The 22,690-nt window shown below is 41.0% G+C and overlaps 1 protein-coding gene across 2 annotated transcripts in view; it reads right to left on the bottom strand.

The window, feature by feature from the left end:
- Nucleotides 1-479: 479 nt before the first annotated feature.
- Nucleotides 480-22,690, bottom strand: part of LOC116986315 (agouti-signaling protein-like) — a 38,202-nt gene continuing 15,991 nt past the window's right edge. The window contains exons 1-4 of one of the 2 annotated variants that reach the window (XM_033041730.1): nucleotides 10,668-10,772; nucleotides 8,103-8,275; nucleotides 3,875-3,945; nucleotides 480-838 (exon numbers count right to left, since the gene is read on the bottom strand). In XM_033041730.1, the coding sequence (XP_032897621.1) occupies nucleotides 650-838; nucleotides 3,875-3,945; nucleotides 8,103-8,259 (417 nt within the window). In that variant the 5' untranslated portion in view covers nucleotides 8,260-8,275; nucleotides 10,668-10,772 and the 3' untranslated portion in view covers nucleotides 480-649. Of the gene's footprint in view, nucleotides 839-3,874; nucleotides 3,946-8,102; nucleotides 8,276-10,667; nucleotides 10,773-22,690 lie in introns of those variants that run through there. The other variant, XM_033041729.1, reaches the window with a different exon arrangement.

A 22,690-nucleotide genomic window follows, 5' to 3' on the forward strand; every position in this document is an offset into this window, starting at 1 on the left:
GTTTTTCTTTTTGTGTTTTTCTTGACAATGCTTTATGTCCAAATTGTACACTAGAAATCTTCCTGTTGATTTCCTCTGTCCTAACCAATTTCATTTTTTCATAAATGGTAAAACAGACCTTAATGAGCTAAACCGTTTTAGCTCATTCTTTGCACTCTATCAATATGAACTGCTAAAATAACATTGAACAAGAAATATTCAATCGCCATCTAACTCCATTCCCTTCTTCCTTCCCCCACCGGCCTCTCCAATCCCATATCATCCTGTTGGTGTTTCTTTCTTCAAAGCAACTGTCTTCATGGTAAAGTGTGAAGCAAATTGATTTGAAAAATCATTGCATATTCATGAAAGTCGCTATAAAATAAACTAATTGGATATTAAGCTGATGAACATCTACTCCACCTGTATTCCTCCACTCCTCATTCTTTAGCCAAACATTTTTGTGAGACAGAAGTTCCACAGAAGTAGCTTACATCAAATATGGTGAAAGACTATAAGAGTTTATTGGTGGTTTGTAGATAATTCTTAGTCGATTGGAATCCACTGTTACCCTTACCCATATTAAATTCAACAATAACCAAAGAGAAGGCATGCATATTATATATTTTTCATTTGTATATCTTTGTGTAAATTACACAAAGTCAACCACTTATGTTCTGTCCATGCACTTGGACTTCAGCTTCCGGCAATAGCAGACAGTATTGAAGAAACGACAATGGCAGAAGGCGCAGGGATTGCAACATGGTGGAGATGGTGGTAGGCACATTCCCCAGAGCTGCACACAGTGACCGTTGTACGCTCTTAGCTTCTTCACCTTGTGGATCATTGTAATCCCGTTGTGAATTTAAGGAAATGAAAAGTAAAGGTGAGAAAATTATGGTACAATCACTGTATTAAATGTTACTTTACAGAAGAAGAATATAATTTGTTATTGATCTGTATTTTTTCCTAATCAAACAATTGAGAGATGAAGGTCCAAAGTTCAGGACACCATTAAAAAGTGTAGAAAATGAGATAGAAAAAAATAGTAAACCGATCTCAGACAACGATGAGAAGGCCTACCGGGAGGAGGTGGCTGGTCTAGCACTCTGGTGCCAGGATAACAGCCTCCTCTTGAACATCAAAAAAACGAAGGAGCTGATCATGGACTTTAGGAGGGCACACCATCCGAGGACGTACACTCCATTGAGGATAAATGGGGATCCTGTGGATAGGGTGAACTGTTTTAAATATCTGGGAGTCCACATCTCCGAGGATATGACATGGGCATCACACGCCTCAGCACTCGTGAGTAAGGCAAGGCAGCGCCTTTACCACCTCAGGCAATTGAGGAAATTCAGAGTGTCTCCGAGGATCCTCCAGTGCTTCTACGCAGCGGCGGTGGAAAGCATCTTGTCCGGGAACATTACCATCTGGTTTGGGAATTGCTCTGCCAAGGACAAGAAGGCTCTGCAAGAGAGTAGTGCGTTCGGCCGAATGCACTATGGGAACTTCACTTGCCCCCCTGCAGGAACTATACATCAGGAGGTGCAACTCCAGAGCCAACAATATCATGAGAGACCCCTTCCACCCCTGTAACGGACTGTTCCAGCTGCTACGGTCAGGCAAACGCCTCCGTTGCCATGCAGTGAGAACAGAGAGGTTGAGAAGGAGTTTCTTCCCAGAGGCCATTCGGACTGTAAACGCCTATCTCACCAGGGACTAACTCTACTGAACTTTTTCCTTCCATTATTTATTATGTAAAGGTATATGTGTGTTTATGATTGTGTTTATAGTTTGTTTGGTTGGTTGTCTTTTTGCACAAAAGTCCGCGAGCATTGCCACTTTCATTTCACTGCACATCTCGTATGTGTATGTGACAAATAAACTTGACTTGACTTGACTTGACATAATATAGCATCAAGCTTTGCTTTTAATTGACAGTAAGGGGAAGGGAGATTGAATGATGGAAAGAGTTCTACAACACAGTGACACAAGGGCGGCACAGTGGCACACCTGGTAAAGCTGCTGCCTCATAGCATCAGAGACCCAGGATCGATCCTGACCTCAGGTGTGTCTGCGATGTTTGAACATTCTCCCTGTGACCATTTGTGTGTTTCCTCCAGGTACTCGGGTTTTCTCCCACAGCCAAAAGACGTGTAGGTTATTTGGCCTCTTGTTAAATTGTCCCTGATGTATATGGAGTGGATGAGAAAATGGATAACTTTGTGATTGATTAACTAGATGATCGGTGGTCGGCGTGGACATGAAGCCGAAGGGCCTATTTCCATGCTATATCTCTAAACTAAACTAAATAATCACCTGTATTGATTTCAATACATAGATAATATGACTAGAAAGAACCCCATGCATAACTTTATCTCCAATGTTTGGAGGCAAGTTGATAGCAAGAATAAACAAGGAGACGTCAAGAGGATTGCATTTGTACAGTATCCCATTCATATTTTTATTTTTATTCATTCGCTTGTATTATACTATGTGGCATTGTTTTAACCATTATTATTGAAATGTGCTTTGACTCTTTCTGCTGCATTAATCTCAACTTTGTAAGTAACTCCTTAGCAACTGGCTGACATTTGTGGGAGACATCTGTTTACCTCTGGTCAATGTTACATTGGGTGGGAGAGGCGAGATATTATCTGCACAGAACTGCATAATCTGCACATCAAGAAATGCAGGTTGAATAAATATTGTTCATATTTTACTTCTATCACACAAATTCTGTGAGAATGGTCATAACATAATTGGGCGACATGGTGGCCCAGCGGTCGAGTTACTGCCTTACAGCGCCAGAAGCCCGGGTTTGATCCTGACTAGGGGTGTTGTCTGTACGGAGTTTGTACGTTCTCCCTGTGACCTGCATGGGTTTTCTCTGGGAGGTCCGGTTTCCTCCCACACTCCAAAGACGTACAGGTTTGTAGGTTAATTGGCTTGGTAAATTGTAAAGTTGTCCCGTGTGTGTGTGTGTGTGTAGGGTGGTGTTAATGTGCAGGGATTGCTGGTTGGCGCAGACTGCTGGGCTGAAGCGCCTGTTTCTGCGCTGTATCTCTAAACTAAACACATACGTCGCCTGTACCGTGTTGGCATTGGATCCCTTTAAAGAGATTGTCCAAATTGAAGGATCCCTAGAATGAGCTTAGAAGCATTTAACACTTTTGATTTCTATCACTGGGAACGGCAACAATTCTCTGGAGATGTAGCAGTTCAGCTGGTCACTTAACCGCACACTTATTGCATGGGGATGTGGTGAATGATTGTGGCTAGCATCAAAGGGCTGTTGCAAGAACAATGTGTTCAGCTACAATGAAAGTTAGATAGGGTGCAGAAATGATTCCCAAGAAATTGGGCTTGAGTTATAGAGAGAGGTTGGATAAGTTGGGCCTTTTTTTCTTTGGTGTGTAGGAGGCAGAAGGGTGACATTGAGATCTGGAGGGGCATGGTTAAAATGAACGCTCAGTCTTTTTCGCAGGGTGGAGGATTCTAAACTAGAGGACAGGCTTTAGGTGAGAGGGGAGAGATTTAAGAGGGACCTCTGGAGAGGAAACTAGTCGCCCTTGATCCTGAGGGACTACCAAAGAAGAAGATTAAGGATAGTCCATTTCTAGCCTCAATTCACACAAATGCATTCCAGCAGAGATAAGTAGATAATTGGATGCAGGGATCCTGGCTAGTATTTAGTCTGCTTTGTTCAGGACCGTAAGGTTAATGCTAATTCTTCTATTGTAGGTCAAACTAAATAGCCAGACCAAAAATAGGACCAACAACCTTCCTGGAGGTATGGTGCAGTAATAGAATGGGCAGTGGACAAAAATATTTATATTAAATTCATATTGCAGGAGGAGTCAGCCCTCAGTGGCTGATTGATTTTACTCACTCTTTTCTGTTGAATGGGGAATTTCCTGCCATTCTCTCTTCTGAAGTTCATTTTCCTGTTACTTGGCAATTCTGTAAGGAACAAAAGTCGGTTGGAGTATTGAGTGCAATTTTGAAAAATGTTGTAAAATGTGATGATACAACTTGAACAAAACTTTAGAGACATAATGACATATTGCAAAAGTAAATGATCGTTTTGCCTTAGTGCTGCTATCTACTTAAATTTACAAGTGCTGCTCGTTGCCACTGAAGCCACAACTGATCTAACTTTGTAGTTAAATATACTGCATGTTGAAGAGAAGTGAATCGTTCAGCTCTCGATGCTGCATTGTCTAAGGCCTATGGGGAGAGGGCATCCCTCCCAGGCCTAAGCTGTAACATAAGAGAATAGCAGTGTTAGAATATTACCTGGAATATCTTTACTTCCGTTCTCAATCAAGGAGGCAACGATTTGCGATTTTCAAATTCCCCCGGCAAGCCATCTGCTGCCATCATTCACACTTAGAAACATAGAAAATAGGTGCAGGAGTAGGCCATTCGGCCGTTCGAGCCTGCACCGCCATTCAATATGATCATGGCTGATCACTTATCTTAGGAACCTGGGATGCAATTAACTAGACTTGGTAATATCCATTCTCAGTATAACCAGTCATTCTTGTCCATCCCATCTATCAATTTTCACATCATCCAGTATCTCTCACTTCTCTGTTTCTACCCTGTCAACAAAGATCTTTGCCTGTCAATTTACTCATTCTAAGTAGAAATTGATACAAAGTATTCATTAATAATCCAAGGCTTTCCCTGCCGCTCTTATCAGTAATCTTTGACCCTACTAGGTCCAGGCATTGTACTCATTGGCTAGTTGAATGTTATTATAAGATTTTTGGGGCCTTACATGAACTATTTTCTTATTTTCTCTCTTTCCCAGTCTCATTTACTTCACATTGAATATAGAATAGCGTTGAACATAGGAACAGGCCTTTTAGTCCATAATGTCCGTGCCCAACATACTGCCAAGTTAAACTAATCTTATCTGCCTGCACATGATCCATATCCCTCCATTTCCAGCCTATGTGCTTATCCAAAAACCTCTTACAGCCACTCTTGTATCTGCCTCCACCACCTTCCCTGGCATCACATTCCAGGCACCCAGCAATTTCTGTCTAAAAAGCATATCTCCTTTAAACTTTGCCCCTTCCACCTTAAAGTTATACCCTCTAATCTTTGAAATCTCCAACCCAGGAAAATGGTTTAGAATGTCTACCCTATCTGTGCCTCTCATAATTTTATATACTTTATTTTATATCATTTTATATATTTTATTGTAGCTAGCCTAGCTCTTATTTGAAAAGTGTATGGCATGCATACTCTTTTATTTTTGTTCATTATTTTCTCCATCTCTTTTCTCATTGAAGGAGCCTGGGTGTTGCTTTCTTCTCATTAGAATAAACCTAGCGCCACTGGAAGCATCACTTCCCTAAAGGTTATCCTTTGTTCTGTAACAGTCTGCACTGTCAAACTTTAATTCCATTTTACATTGGATATATTCCTTCTCATTCAATAAAAGGTTACTCTCTTCCAAAAATAGATAACTCCTTGCCTTTCTCCATTATTAATATATATCAACTAAACACTGTACTTGTACTGTCTGAAGAAGGGTTTCGGCCCGAAACGTCGCCTATTTCCTTCGCTCCATAGATGCTGCTGCACCCGCTGAGTTTCCCCAGCAATTTTGTGTACCTTCGATATTCCAGCATCTGCAGTTCCCTTTTGAACACTGTACTTATACTGATGTTTCATCCATTAGATCAACTTCTCTCCTCAACATCACTTCCCACAATATCTTTTCCTAGAGATCCAAGAAACTGCAGATGCTGGAATCTTGGGCAAAACATAAAGTGCTGGGGGAACTCGGGGGGTCAGGCAGTAATGAACAGGCAATGTTTTGGGTCGGGACCTTTCTTCAGTGTGAAAAAAGGTCCCAACCTTAGATGCTGCATGACCAACTGAATACCTTTTCCTAGTTGGGTGAGAAACTCTCTTGCATATATTTCAGCAATATTGCTGGACAGTATCTCATTCATAATTCACAATAATAGTTGCAGGTACAATCTTTCTGTTTCATTACATATCCCAGTCAATCAAGTTAAAACCATTTCCAACCCTTTTCATTAAATATAATAAAATGCCCATTCATTAAGGGGAGAGTAGATTGCCCTGTTTCACCCATCTCCTAATATGAATAGGAGCGTTCCTTCCCTTCTTTCTCTCAATAGCTGTAGAAGAGTCTGTGTAAATATCTAAAACAATATCAATGAAATATCTTCACACACCAAATCTATCCAGGACCCAAATAAATAACAATTATCTGACAGAATCAAAAGACTTAACCAAATCTATAAAAACCGCAATGTCCTTAAAATTTATTTTAGCTTCCAATGGCCAATTATTAAGAATTGCTATATTTTGATTGCAGCCAGGGATTGCATTAATAAAATCCTTTGTCAATCATGATAGTAAGTACCATACATTGCATTTTTATGCTTTGCTTTTCTCCCTTGTGCTGTGGTCAGGTCTTTACTCCTTCAAAGTTTTATCGCTCCCATATTGAATAGACATCTCAATAGTTAAATGCTAGAGGAAATGCTAACTGTTAGTTGTAGTCCAGTCTGTGCACTTTGGAAGCAATCCTGTAGTTGGTTCTGAGGTTGTCTGGTTAAGTCCCCTGATACGTTTTAAGTTTGTTATTGTCATGCATGTCAAAGTACAATGCAAAGCAATGTTTGTATGCTATCCAATTAGATCTGATAATGGTATAAATAGAATCGAGCCAAACTCGAGTACAATGGATAGAGCAAAGGGTAAGATAGAGAGTGCAGAATGTAGTTCTCAGCAATGTGGCGCATCAGTTCCGGAGATGAGTCCAACGTACTCTAGCTTAGGAAATAGTACTCTAGCTTATGAAAGGACCATTCAGAAGTCTGATAACGGAGGGGAAGACGTTGCTCCTGAGTCTGGTGGTGCGCACTTTAAAGCTTCTGTACCTTCTGCCAGAGTGGAAGAATAAGGAATGTCCATGGTGTGGCAGATTCAAGGCAAAGAGAAGTGTAGATGGAGTCAATGGTGGAGAGTGTGTGTGATGGACTACAATTTCTTTCAGTCTTGGGGATAACAGCAAAACCTTCTGCCAGAGTGGAAGAATAAGGAATGACCATGGTGGGGCAGATCTTTGATTATGTTGGCTGCTTTTCCAAGGCAAAGAGAAATGGAGATGGAGTCAATGGCGGAGAGCCTGTGTGATGGACTACAATTTATTTCGGTCTTGGGGATAACAGCAAAATGTTTAATTAAATAGCAATAACAACATGGGTGATTCACCAGAATGTTGCTTGGATTGGAGGACTTTAGTTATGGAGAGAGATTGAATAGGCAGAGGTTATTTTCCTACAGGAAAGAGTCTGTTCAAAGTTTTTTGTTTTTTTTGAGCAGCCATTGTGAGAGTAAATGTGTGCAGTGTGTGAGTGGTAACTGCTGGGGCAAGTGACTTGATTGCCTAAAACACAGTCCACCATCTACAAGACACAAAATAATCTCCACTTCCCTGGATGTGAGGCTTCTATAAAGCTTGACATCATCCAGGATAAAGCAGCCTCCTTAAATTTCACACCATCCACTAGGTTGGCCATTCACTCCATCACCAACACTCCATCTGCAAATGTGCTCAAGCAATCCATCAAGGCTATGCCAACATAATTTTCCAAACTCACGACCGCACCTAGAGGGACAAGTAGAAGAATATATTTGGTTAATAAACTCCGTGACGTTTGTGAAACAGCTGGAAAAATCACTAAAAATGTGGCAATTTGGAATTATCATTTAAAGCCAAGTTTTGTGTAACCTTAGCAGTTAATAACTGGTTATAGTCTGAAGAAGAGTCTCAACCCGAAACGTCACCTATCCATGTTCTCCAGAGATGCTGCCTGACCTGTTGAGTTACTCCAGTACTTTGTGTCCTTTGGGGTAACATTTCCTGGAAACCTAATGTCATCAGAATTAAACATGCATCTTTTCAATCACAGAGTACGGTGACTTTAAATGAATTACTCACTCACACCAAAAAGTGATTTTCAATACACTCCATTAATTGCTTTACCCTCTGAATAACACTGACACAGTTAATAGAATAATATTTTATTTGCTGGCCAAATAACCAATAAATTGTAACTGACCCACTATGGAGATGCCGGTGTACTTGGATTGATGAAGATCCGAAATGTTCTTGTTTTGTGGAATTTCGGGTTTTCTTTCTTCAATAACAAGGTGTGAGTATACAAGGATGCAGCAGATGCATTGGAGAATCCAATAGCAGTACACGGTCCTAGCCATCTTAGATGTTGGAGAACTAGAGTGGGCAAAACAAAATCGGTCATTACCTGTGCACCTGCAGCAAGAATAACCATGTATTTTAATAGAAATAAAGGCCTTGCAAATTTACAGCTTTATTCACCTCAAAATGTCCAAAATCTGAGTATCTATATTATATAGAACATCTGAATATTCTCATATAGAGAACATAATATTAGAATTTTATTCTAATATATATTATTATATTCAGTCATATACTTTTGATATGTAATCATTATCGTTATGTGGACAAATATGAACATTTAGTTATGCTCAGTAAAATCTTACATATTGTAGTGAAGTGTAAAAGTAATTCATCAGGTCAATTCAAGGTTCAAGGTTCAGTTGGCTCATGGATGAACTTTGGGATACCAGAATCCATCCACACAGTGGGCTCATTTAGTTCACCTGTTCATGTGCTGTCCTGTTCTATGTTTTATGATTTATTTATTTTTCCTTTGCCACTCGCTTGCCCATTGAACTTTTATCTTGGGCAAAGTTGGATACTTTACACTTTGTCTTTTTAATCAGTTGTGGAAAGCTGAGAGGGTAGTACTGACCTGTGTAGCCATCTTATAATTTTCCAATCTGGTTATTTTTACTCTCTTAACTGGTTGAAGGTCACTTTAGACTTTAGAGATACAGCGTGGAAACAGGCTCTTCGGCCCACCGATTCCACGCCGAACAGCAATCGCTGTTCGGCGTGGACTGACTGAGCCTGTTTCCGTGCTGTATCTCTAACGTACACAAGCACTTTTCTGCATTCTATGGACAATTTCCAATTTTTTTACCAAAGTCAATTAACCTACCAACCTGTACGTTTTTGGAGTGTGGTATCCACATACAAATGTAATCTATGAACTGCTGCATGTAATAACTCTGGATTTCAGAGCATCAGGCAGTTTCTGAAGAAAATTGAATACTGTGGAAGGAGTGTCTGGAGTCTGGCAACTTAGTGAATGATGCAGAACATTCAAATTAACAGAAATATGTTCCAAAGATTAATGGACATGAAATGAGGGGATCAGGGTTTATGATTATGAAGTAGCAATCTACTCTCCATGTGTGGAACACATGGAAGTTAGGGCCTGTATTACTTTTGTTGCATTTTAGATAAGCAGTAACCACTACTACTTTATATCTAATTTAGCACTGTCTTATTAATACAATCCCTGAGCATAATAGTTGAAGTTTGAAACACAATGTGTTGGTGTAACTCAGCAGGTCAGGCAGCATCCCTGGAGAGCATGGTTAGATGACGTTTCAGACCAGGACCTTTATTCAATCCGTCTGAAGAAGGGTCCCGACCCTAAATATCGACTATCCGGTCCTCCAGAGATGGTTCCTGACCTGCTGAGTTCCTCCGGTACTTTGTGTGTACCTGGTAAGTCAAGATTCCAGCAGAAACTTCCAAAAGACGTGGTCTGCATTTATCGACTTACTACAAGTATAAGGTGCAACAATACTTTAAAAAAGAAATGGTGTCAAGTTCTGGTAAGGGGGGATGAAAAATATGAAGTTGGTATATCCCTTTTTGTGCGGTTTTTATAATAGAGCTTGTGTTTCTTTTTCTTTCTTTCTTTTCTATGGCCTATTTCTTAACTTTCTTCTCTAATTCTTTGTTTAATGGGTTTTTCTTTTTGATCACTCTTTCACACTAACACGACTCTATCTCTCTCTCTCTCTCTCTCTCTCTCTTTACTTTCTTTATTTCTATCTTTCCTTAAAGCTTAAAAAATGAAGGGGTACAATAAATGTAATAAGATATATGTGGCTTGTACTACTATAACTTACTGTACTTCTAATAAATAAAAATAAATAAATAAATAAATAAAGATTCCAGCAGATGCAGTTCCTGCTTGTGTCTCCAGGCACTGTCTGAAAATATGTAAGTGTCGTAATAATAGACTGAAGTATGCCATGCGAACTAAGAAACAGATAATACTTGCAGTTTTGACAAAATACATTGACATGTTATTATTTTGCATGAAGATTATTTATTGAATTGCTAGACAATTACCATTCAGTATCTCATACTTCGGAGAATATTCTGTGTTTTGTCATGTACCATAAAATATTTTACTCTGCTAATAAGATGAAGGTGCGGTCTGTGGCATGATTGCTGTATGGTTTCATTTGGTATTTAATTATGATTCACATTGCAATTAGTGATATTGATACATGAACCATATTTTGGGTCTGTGAAGCGTCCTATATGCATCATAGACGAAGACATAGAAAACCTCATTGAAGTGATGGAAAACATCTGATTTAGAGTAAACAAACCAAAGAATGAGCCGCTGAATGAACTCAGCAGGTCAGGCAGCAACTGTGGTGGGAAAGGGATGGTCAATATTTTGTGTTAAGACCCTGCATTGGACATTCATTACCTTTACAGATGCTACTTGAACTGTTAAGTTACTCCAGCAGCTTAGATTTGCTGCAGATTCAGTTTCTTGTGCCTCTAGAGTAAACAGAGCTGAAAGAAATTTGCATTCATAATCAATTAACGTTGGAGAAATTAATGACATGGAAACACAATAAATGGCAGGACCCACATAAAAATAATTTTGAAGGAGATAGCTGTAGAAATAGTGTTTGCCCTCTTCCAAATTAAAAAGGGTAGATAAGAATATACACAGGCATGAGAGGAGTTACCTCCAGGTTCAAGAACAGTTTTTATTCCATCAACCATCAGGCTCTTGAACAACCCTGCACATCTCTAACCACAACTTACCTCAGCACCAAACTCCTATGTAATTTGCACCACCATGGTTGTTTCACAACTGTGGAGGGGTAACGTTCAAAGTGTGGGGCATGGTTTTTACACAGAGTGGCTTTACGTGCAGAGTGGATGGACAAATTAATATGCATGGAATTGAGGGATATGGATCATATGCAGGCGGAGGAGAATACTTTAGCTTGACATCATGTTCAGCGCAAACAATGTGGGCCGAAGAATCTTTCCCTGTGCCGTACTGTATTATGTTCAGTGTTCTAATCGTTGAATACATTGAAGGCTGAGTTAGACTGCTTTTTGGACCAGAGGAGGATCAAGATATATGGATATCAGGCAGGGAAATATAGTTCAGGCAATCTTCTTCTTCATGATATCCTATTGTGCATGTTTGATCCTGACTGAAATATTCTCTAAGTGACACAGACGCATTTTAGCTCGGGAAGGTCCATGCTAAGTTGACTGACTTCAGATGACATTAATAAATGAACTGCAGATGGCCTCAGTATTAATCTGGCTAAAGAAAGGAAGAACGGCCAACATTTCTACTGCAATCTGCCTGTGTTGAATCTCTCTGCATTTTCTTTGGAATGCAATTCGAAAACTTATACTCTAGATCATGGCCAAGATTTGAACGTTATCAAAAAAAGATATTTAATTCCCTGATTAAACATTCTATTCCTCCCTGGCGGATTGAAAATATGATTGAAAATATTTTCTGTTATTTCAATTTCTGCAGATGAAACTAATTAATGCTGGAAATCCAAAGGTAACAGAAAATGCTGGAAATAGTTAATAGGTCTGGAGTAGGAAAACTACAAAGTATTAGGGCAATGGAGATTTGTTGCTGAATCTTCCCATCGTATATTTATTCTGTTTCTCTCCTCAAGTGTTGCCTCACCTGCAAGTTTATTGTATTTTAATTTGATGTTTAGCTTGAGTTGTATAAAATCAAATGCGAGAAGTCCCAATCTGAAACATCATCTATCCATATCCTCCAGAGGTACTCCATGACCTGCAGATTTACTCCAGTACTTCTGGTGTTCTATGCCAGATTCCAGCATCTGCAATTCCTTGTGCCTCCAAGGTCTAATGCTTGTGTTGTATGCTACATGTGTTGCGGGTGCGTGAGAGAGCCCGGAATGAAGGCGAGGAGCCAGGCAAATTCTGTAAAGGCTTTAATGAGCACAGCACACTACTCTCTGCTTCAGTGAGAGACTGAAGACTGGTCTCGCGCCAAAAATCCCTGCTCTTATCTCCGTAGCTGGGAGCCTCCCCCCGACCAGTCCATCAAGTGCCGAGGGGGATGAACCAGGTTGTAGCCTACTCCCCAGGAACCGCCACAGGACCCCCGCCCAAAGAACCGGAGGCATGAAACGGACATGGGGACGTACGATACGACCAGCCCATGTGCGCACTACGGCGGGCGCAGGAACCGGAGACACACTGCGAGGAGAAGGTGGCGGTGCGGGAGCTTGGGGGAAAGGGTCGGAACTGAGGGAGTTTTGCAATGTTATAATAAATATTCAACATAAGAAGAACGGTCCAAGTGACCTCTTTTAGTATTTTTAACCTATTTTAATTTCTATTAATGGATGTCTAACCTACCTTTCTGATTTAATCTGAACTGCTTTTGGAGAGAAGGTGTGCTTGGCAAGGAAAACTTCCAATATAGCAGAACTTTTTTTTTTAAACATTCTGCCTTCACAACTCTTATTTTACCAGTTCTCCATTGTAGACTTGCAATCTGTGTTAATTATATATTGGTAAAGGGTATTGATTTGTTATTGTCACATGTACCGAGTTACAATGAACAGCTTTTGTTTGCCTGATATCCAATTAAATCAGATATTACTATACATGAATACAATCACACCAAATACAAGTATAACAGGCAGCGCAAAGAGAAAAGGTGCCAAATATAGTTTTGCAGCATTTTAGCAATACAATGACTGAAAAAATAGTCCAGTATCTGTAGTGAGGTAGGTTGGAAGATTGTGACTACACCTAGCTTAGGGGAGGATCATTTAGAAGTCTGACTGCAGAGGAAAAGAAGCTGTTCCTGAGTCTGTGATACATGCTTTCAAGCTTTTGAATCTTCTGCCTGATGGCACCAGGAAGAAGAAGCAATAAGCAGTGTATGAGGAATCCTTGATTATGTCTGAAGAAGGGTTTCGGCCCGAAACGTTGCCTATTTCCTTCGCTCCATAGATGCTGCTGCACCCGCTGAGTTTCTCCAGCTTTTTTGTGTACCTTGGTTATGTTAGCTGCTTTCCTGAGGCAGCATGAAGTTGGAGGCAATGATGGGGGTCTGGTGCTTTGTATCTTTAATTGTGTGTTCATTGCCAAAACTAAACAACTTTGTTGAGGTTTCTAAGGTCCAAGAACCACTCACTGTTTTCTTTCCAATCAAAGTAAATGGAGCTCGCATGGTAGCTTTGTGAATCAGAACAGAAAAAATACATTCAGAAAGGAACCACATTTCTTTTCTCTGAAGCTTCTTCAAATAATCAATAATGAAAGTAGGATGCACAAAAGTACACATTTTTTTAATATGTGTCATCGTATGATAGAATTACTTATTTGGACTTTAGCTCAGTTACTGAGACCCACATCCTGAAGTATTTGATTATCTTTGTTCATAACAGTTTTATGTTGACATGAAGCGTTCAATGGGTGATCTGTAATTGCATCCAGATCTCTTTTATTGTTACTCAAATGTTTACATTTATTTTGTGCTATTATTCGCAAAGCACTTCATGGGAGTCCTTTGTGAATCAGAGTAGGAAAATTAAATTCAGAAATGATCTTCATTTCTTTTCTCTTAACCCTCTTCATATGACCAAGATTGTAAAACAAAGTTTTTCACTGCAGCTCGGTATAATAAACGAAAACCAATATACAGGAGAGTTGTTAATGGAACCAGTCTTTGCAGCTGAGAACTAAGGATGAATGCTTTCTTCATGGTAATAGACTGGTACGTGAAACAAAGAAGTCCCTACCAAAAGATCATTTAAAAAATTGACAGCAACAAAGCAAAGTCTTATCTATATCATGAACAACATACGCAGGTCTGGGCAAGTTTCTCTTGGAAGAAGATATTATTTCAGTACACCTTCACTGGAGGGTTACAATGTCATGAAACAAGGATATATTAGCCTATAAGAAGGGTTTCAACCCGAAACGTCACCTATTCCTTCGCACCATAGATGCTGCCTCACCCGCTGAGTTTCTCCTGCATTTTTATCTACCTTCGATTTTTCCAGCATCTGCAGTTCCTTGTAGGTTTAGGTGTATTATTGTCACATGTACTAAGGTAGTTTAGTTTAGTTAATTATTGTCACGTGTTCCAAGGGACAGTGAAAAGCCTTTGTTGCGATCTATCCGGTAAATGAAAAGACTATGCATGATTGCAATCAAACCGTCTACGGTGCACAGATACAGGATAAAGAGTGTAACATTTATTGCAAGGTACAGTCCGATAAACTCTGATTAAAGATAGTTCATAGGTGGTCCAATGAGGTAGGTGGGAGGTCTGGATCGCTCTCCAACTGGTGAGAGGATGGTTCAATTGCCTGATAACAGCTGGGAAGAAAGTAACCCTGAATCTGGAGGAATACAATTTCAAACGTTTGTACCTCTTGCCTCGTTAAACGATTGTAAGGACTTGCTGTGTTAAGGCTGTACCATGAGTTAGTGGATTGGTTTGTCAAGTACACCTCAGGGCTAAAAGACACGGCATTGACTACATGTCCAGATAGGGCCTTGATTTGTTGCTCACTGCCACCTAATTACTTCTGTTCCTCTTTACCTTGCTGAGGCATAGCAGGTAAGTCTGGCTCCTCATGTGAGAGTGATACACAGCATCCATGAACAGCCAAGAGAATGGAACTTAATTTGAAGATTCAAAGTGACACTTTGCACTAAAGAGTTTAATTCTACTCTCCTGCACCACGGGAAACCTGGAGTACAGTACGCTGCCAAGTATAGAAGAGTTACCCCTTATCCATGGCCAAATCTCCATCTGGTGACAGAAGTATGGTGGGCACTGTGGACACGTGTAACATGAGATTCTCATGAATTGAAATGACCGAGAGGTTTTCTTTTGTTGGCGCACAGATAAAATCTGACTTTCTGCCTTTGCTGAAGAGGATGTGAATTGCATTTACATGCCATCACACTACATCTCTAGGAAGTCTGGATTTCTGGCAAATCCACATATCCCAATGCCTATTGGTTGTATTCAGTATTTACTTTAATGTCATTTTAACTGAGTACTTACATACACAGATGAAACCAAAAAAATTGTTTCTCAATCAGTTCCCGTCAGTGCAGTTAATAAAAACAGAATAAATACATATAGCTTTAAAAATTAAAATTACCATATCTAAAATAGGCCTAATAGTTGAAATAAAAACAGACATTCAGACCGAACAGTGGCTTTGCTTTGACAGGTGCCTAGCTGTCAAAGTATGGGCGAGGTTAGATGTGTGGGTGTATGATATATGGGGAGGGGACACAGTCCGTTAACCAGCCTTATTGCCTATGGAAAGAAGCTGTGTAGCATCCTGCTGGTTTTGCAGCTGATGCTCCTGTACCTCTTCTCAGATGACAGAATGGAGAAGATGTGGCGTGATGGATGATAGGGGTCCTTAATAATGGAGATGGCTCTGCTGATGCTCCGCTTCTGATAGATCTCCAACAGGAAAGGGAGTGGGGCACCAATGATCCTACTGGCTTTTGCTCATAAGCCTTGCAGCTCCAAAACCAGGAAGTGATGCCATAGGTCAATATACTCTCGATGGTGCCCCTGTAGAAGGTCCTTAGATTAAAGAGTAAGAGTAAAGAAAGGAATATCTCTTTCCCTGTTGTCTCTTCTGTATTTGTATGCTGCAAACTAAGAAGCATGGCATATGTCAGCCAACATTACTGCCTCGAATGATCCAGGGACTTGGGTAACCGTGACTTCCACCTGAACAAACAGGGCAGACTGCCACAGACTCGTGCCTGAAGAATTCAAACATTTCTGTCACCATTGATTCATATAGTTAGTATTTCCTCAATTTTCAGCGTATTTACTGTGAAATAGGCTTCCTATATATTATAGATTTCCAGAACTCTCTATGTCGCACAGTGATGAAACTCGTTGTCATTTTAAACACATTCCCACCTATGTCAGGGAGAGCAGGATCCCATCCCTCAGCGCCACTTTGAAATGCCAAGAGAAAGGTTTTGAAAATGTAATGTTAGGCCCTTAAGGTTCAATCAGTCTGAAGAAGGGCCCTGACCTGAAATGTTGCTTATCCATTCCACATGCAGCCTGACCTGCTGAGTTACTCCAGCACTTTGTGTTTGCTCAAAATTCCAGCATTGCAGTTCCTTGTGTCTCCAGGTTCATTAGCTTCATGGCCAAATGCAAAATCATTCTCAGAACAAAACATCACCTATTAATCTTTTCTGTCCCAATGATACTTTCATCCCTTTATTTTGGATAAATAAAAATATATGATTCCAGAAGGAATGATACTACATATTAATCAGTCAGGAAAACATCTAGCTTGGACAGTGAGAGGACAAACATTACATGTTCTGAAAGGACAGAGAATTAGTCATGGTTATGGGGGTGACTGGGCTTTGTTAAAGAGTGTGCATTAGTTTGGAATGTAAAATGAAAAGACTATCACAGGGTTCTAGTCTGGTAAGGTCGATGCCTGGCCACTGAAGGAAGCAACCCTATCAGTCTGAGACAGGAGAAGTACATATTTCTGGTTCACAGAGGAGTGGATAATTAATATCCTTCCTGTTATATTAAATTCTCAGAATGGAGCCACAGGGGACTGCAGGTGCTGGACTCTTGAATAAAAAGCAAACTGCTGGAGGAGCTCAGGAGGGAAAAAGACAGATAATGTTTTCTTCAAACTGATGAGACTGGTCAGACTGAAGATGTGTCTCAACACATCACAGATGCTGCCTGAACCACTCAGTTCCTTCAGCTGTTTACTTTTTGTTCTAGATTCACAGAAATTGAATTAGACTCGGGGTAATTAATGTCAGTTGGGATTTTAAACCTAAACAGGCTAGATAAAAATTACCTCAAAGAATGTTTCTGCACCACTACATAATCCTCAATAAAATACTGTGAGCAAACAAAGAACAGGATTTGGCACTTAGCTTTTACTGTTAACTCTGACAGTTATGTGATTGTGCTGAGACATTTCTGGTATGTTCTGAGTTAACATCTCCACATCTTCCAGTTATTTAACAGCAGTAGAGTAAACTGGTAACTCAACACAGAATTCCTTAATAAAATACATATTTTAAAATATGTCTTCCTTCACCTTCAAAAAACCTGTTTTCCTCAGGGCCCCACACTCCGTTTCATTGTGTAAATTTCCCTCCGATCACCTTTGGTAATGTAACAATAGTTCAATTGTACGAATAGCCAAATGGAAGTGGTTCTTCCCGGAATGTCTCAGGGCATTCTGATTCTTCCTTGAATCAATCTCAATCAATTAGTTGAATCAAGGAACACTCTCCTTGGCCTGGCGGAGTTCATCCTCACTCTGAACAACTTCTCCTTTGTAGAAACAAGGAACTGCAGATAATGGTTTATAAAAGAAGATAAAGAATGCTGGTATAGCTTAGTGGGTCAGGCAGCATCTCAGGAGCACTTGGATAGGCGACGTTTTGGTCAGGACCCTTCCTTAGATATGTGACGCTTCGGGTGGGGATCCTTCTTCGGACTGATTATAGGTGACAATTGGACCCTGACAGTTATTCTGATTTCAGACCTGCTTTGACTCCTTTCACTTTCTTACATCAAAGATATAGCCATGGGGACTCGCATGCGCCCGAGCTGTCCCTGCCACTTTGTTGGTTATGTCAAACAGTCCCTGTTCCAAATGTACATTGCACCACCCACCAACTCTCTGAAGAAGGCTCCCAACCTGAAAGGTTGCCTGTACATTCCCTCTACAGATGCTGCCTGACCCACTGAGTTCCTCCAGCATTTTCTTTTACTTAAAATTCCAGCATCTTCAGATCCTTTTGTCTCCACCCTTTATAGACTGTCTGATTTTTATTTGAGAATTTTTGCCTGGGCTTTGACAAATATCGAGACTGCCCTGTCATGACTTAACAAAATATATTTTGTTATATATATATATATTGTCCAACACATTGTGAGAACTTCCCTGCCCATATTCAAAATAACGCCTGAGATCTGTTATATAACTTGCACATGTCTACTGAGTCTGTGAGGTCCTTGTCTTTCTTGTCACTCGACCAAGGTCTCTCTCGGAACAGACTATGTGGTGCCGATTTACCCAGTCACACCAAGTGAATTCACACACAGGTATCCTTCACTGCTCAAGAGTCGAGTGAGACCAAGTCATCCTCGACCCCGTGGACTGCCTAAAAAGTAAGATGACTGAGAAAATGCAGCTACAGATTCAGTTTAATGTCTGATCCACAGAATGATATAGCCAATATCATCAAGGACAACTCACACCCCAATCATTCAATTTTCTTTCCTCTCCTGTTTGAAAGCACACACCATCAGATTCAGGAACAGCTTCTTCCCTACTGTTACTAGACAGTTGAATGCCCTCCCATAAGCTAGGGTGAGGTCCCAATCTTCCAACCTACCTCATTGTATATCTTGCACTTTTTTATCTGCACTTTCTCTGTAACGCTAACACTAGAACACTATCTTCTGCCCTCTGCTATTTTTCTATTTCCACTATATGTTATACTGTGTACTGGCTTGATTGTACTCACGTATAGTGTGGTCAGACTGTTGAGCAGACCTTTCACAAGCTAAGATTGGATTCCCAATTACCAATTACTTGTTTCAGCCCTTGCACCTTTTCTTTTATGTTCATTTTCTCTGTAGCTGAAATGCTATATTCTACATGTTTTGATTGTACTCGTGTATGGATATTTTACCTGGATAGCTGTTCACTGTACTCTAGTACACATGACAATAATAAACCAATATCAACCCTTTACAGTGTAACACTCCCTCTGTGTAACACATCAGAAAAGGATTTGGATTAACAAATCTCTTGAGTTGGGACATGAAGCCACAATATCTCCAGAGATGTGTGTGTTATTTGCCAAGCCTTATTGGCCTGTTAAACTGCAGTTTGCTCTGTTATTGATACATAAGTCAATTGAACACTCTTGCATTGCTTGACCTGACGTTATTGCTTTGGAGAAACTATCTACTCTGCTTGAACAAATCGAGATTGGAGAAGAATTGCAGCAGACTGATTCCTGGGATGTCAGGACTTTCATATGAAGAAAGACTGGATAGACTCGGTTTATACTCGCTAGAATTTAGAAGATTGAGGGAGGATCTTATAGAAACTTACAAAATTAAGGGGTTGGACAGGCTAGATGCAGGAAGATTGTTCCCGATGTTGGGGAAGTCCAGGACAAGGGGTCACAGTTTAAGGATAAAGGGGAAATCCTTTAGGACCGAGATGAGAAAAACATTTTTCACACAGAGAGTGGTGAATCTCTGGAACTACCTGCCGCAGAAGGTAGTTGAGGCCAGTTCATTGGCTATATTTAAGAGGGAGTTAGATATGGCCCTTGTGGCTAAAGGGATCAGGGGGTATGGAGAGAGGGCAGGTACAGGATACTGAGTTGGACGATCAGCCATGAACATATTGAATGGCGGTGCAGGCTCGAAGGGACGAATGGCCTGCACCTGTTTTCTATGTTTCTAAACAGGTATTTGCATCTAGAGCATATACTCCTCCCATTGTAAATAATTCTTGAGCTAAGGTAGACGTCTTCAAATAAGCTGTGATTTTCAGGAATTACAGTTACATCTCTTGGTTAACCTTTGCACTGATCAAAATTAAATGCAGGAAATGCAGATGCTTATATGAAGGTTGGAAAATAACTTAATGCACTCAGTTACTCTAGGGTTGTGAACTGGCTAAACTTTACCGAAGATGTAATTTCTCTGAAAAGGCAGGGTAATATTTCAGATAAACAGTGCTTTATTAGAGAATCCCTGTAAACCACACTATCAGACTGTGATGTGTAAGTCCAGTTGCTAACTATGTATGTATATATTCCTGGCTGTTTTATCACATGAACTTGCGCATTAATCTACCCCTCCCAGTCAAGTGGTCTATTATCCTCCTCCAATATATACATAACTAATGCTGCTGCTGGCACCGACAATGGCTGCCACGGTGTACTGCTCCTTGCTGTTTTGTATGTGTTTGTTCGTTTGTGTCGTCTGTGAAAACCCTGCAAAGATTACTTTCATGAGAGAGGTACTCATTAACATCGGACATACAGTACCTCCAAACATCGTTCCGGATTTCTCTCATTCGCTGGATTATTTGGACACACTCGTCGGCATGGCTGTGGCTGTGTTCAAGGTTTTCAGATGGAGAAGGACTCATGGGAAGCACTCTGGAGCACTCACCCGACTCCGGCGACGAGGATCACGCACACCACTCCTGAGCATATTCCTGGCAATCGTACATTCTCTCAATAACAAAGTGGACAAACTACAACTCCTGCGCCGGACAAACAAGGACTTCTCTCGAGCCGCTGCCCTGTGCTTCACCGAGACCTGGCTGTGTGAGTCGACCCCGGACAGTGCGCTGCAACTGGCTGGCTTCCAACTTCACAGAGCAGACCGCGAAGTGGAGGCAGCGGGGAAATCAAGAGGCGGTGGAATATGCTTCTATACTAACCAGGACTAGTGCAGTGACATCACGGTAATGTCAAACTTCTGCTCTTCCAACCTAGAATCCTTCTTTATAAACTGCAAACCCTTCTACTCTCCAAGGGAATTTAACTCCTTTATTCTCGCAGGAGTTTACATCTCTCCCCCCCCCCCATGCCTGCGTACGTGAGGCGCAAATGCAACTCGTTGACCAGGTAATGAGGATAGAGAGTGACTTCCCGGACTCCATGGTCATTGTTTTGAGGGACTTTAACAAAGTTAATCTCAGCCGTGACCTTCCAAAGTACAGACTTCAGGTTACCTGCCCCACCAGAGGGGAGAGAACACTGGACCACTGTTACACGTCAATCAAGAACGCATATCGCTCTGTTCCCCGGGCGGGTCTGGGTCTCTCTGATCATTGTCCAGTTCACCTTATTCCGACCTACAGGCAGAAACTAAAATCTTCTAAGCCTGTGGTCAGAACAACGAAAAGGTGGACAAGCGAGGGCATTGAGAACCTACAATCCTGCTTTGGCTGCATGGAATGGAATGTGTTCAGAGAAGCTACCACAAGTCTCGATGAATATACAGACACTGTATCATCATATGTCAGCTTTTGTGAGGACAGTTGCATTCCAACTAGGACCCGGACCTGGTTCAACAAGGACCTGGTACTGGCCAAGCTGAAAAATATCACAAACCCCCTGCTGGACCCTCTGTAATTTGTATAATGGGCCAATAGATCTGTGGATGACGCAGTTAACCTGGGCCTGTACTTCATCCACCGCCAGGGGACCTATGCGAGGATTTTGTTTGTTGATTTTAGCTCTGCATTTAACACCTGCATTCAACAGTGCATTGTGCCACAGCTACTACATTCCAAATGTTTCAAGTTCACTGTGCCGCAAACCCTCAGCGTAGGAGCACCGCAAGGCTGTGTACTCTCCCCTCTCATCTACTCTCTCTACACCAATGACTGCACCTCCATTGACTCCTCTGTCAAGCTTCTCAAGTTTGTGGATGACACAACCCTGATCCAGCTGGGAAAGAATCTGCCTACAGATACGAAGTGACATAGCTAGCGTCCTGGTGTCATCGCAACAACCTGGAGCTCAATGCTCTTAAGACAGTGGAATCGATAATACACTTTAGAGCTCCCCCTCCCCTCACCTCATTCACCATCAACAACACCACAGTCACATCTGTGGAGTCTTTTAAGTTCCTGGGAACCATCCTCTCCAAGGACCTTAAGTGGGGGGTTACCATCAACTCCACAGTCAAAAAGGCACAACGGAGGATGCAGTTCCTGCGACACAATCTGCCACAGGCAATGATGGTCCAATTCTATACGGCCATCTTGGAGTCTGTCCTCACCTTCTCCATCATGGTCTGGTTTGGCTCAGCCACCAAGCACGACATCTGGAGGCTGCAGCGAATCGTCCGATCAGCTGAGAAGGTTAATGGCTGCAACCTTCCCTCCATTGACGAACTGTACACCCAGGAACGAGGGGGTAAGATCATCTCAGACACCTCTCACCCCGGCCACAAACTCTTTGACTCACTTCCCTCTGGAAGGTGACTCCGGACTGTCAAAGCTGCCACAGCCAGACATAAAAATAGCTTTTTTCCTCCACGAGTAGTAGCTCTACTCAATAGCCAAATATCTGTAGCCTTCTTTTGCTCTGGTATTTTATTTAATTTACATGTTTAATCAATAATGTTTTATTATTAATGTTTGATGTGTCATTCCTAACTGTCACTAAGTCATGTTGTCACTTGCGGGCGGAGCACCAAGGCAAATTCCTTGTATGTGAATACTTGGCCGATAAACTTATTCATTCATTCAAAAGATTTAAATGACAAAGCATATAAAACAAACTGCTGGGGGAACTCAGCTCCATATTGCAGCATTTACATTCTCGTGTGTCTCTGACAAAACACAAAGTTTTGTTTAATATTGATCGTACAATATATTT

This window comes from Amblyraja radiata, chromosome 23 (genome assembly GCF_010909765.2).
Source record: "Amblyraja radiata isolate CabotCenter1 chromosome 23, sAmbRad1.1.pri, whole genome shotgun sequence".
Taxonomy (NCBI): Eukaryota; Metazoa; Chordata; class Chondrichthyes; order Rajiformes; family Rajidae; genus Amblyraja; species Amblyraja radiata.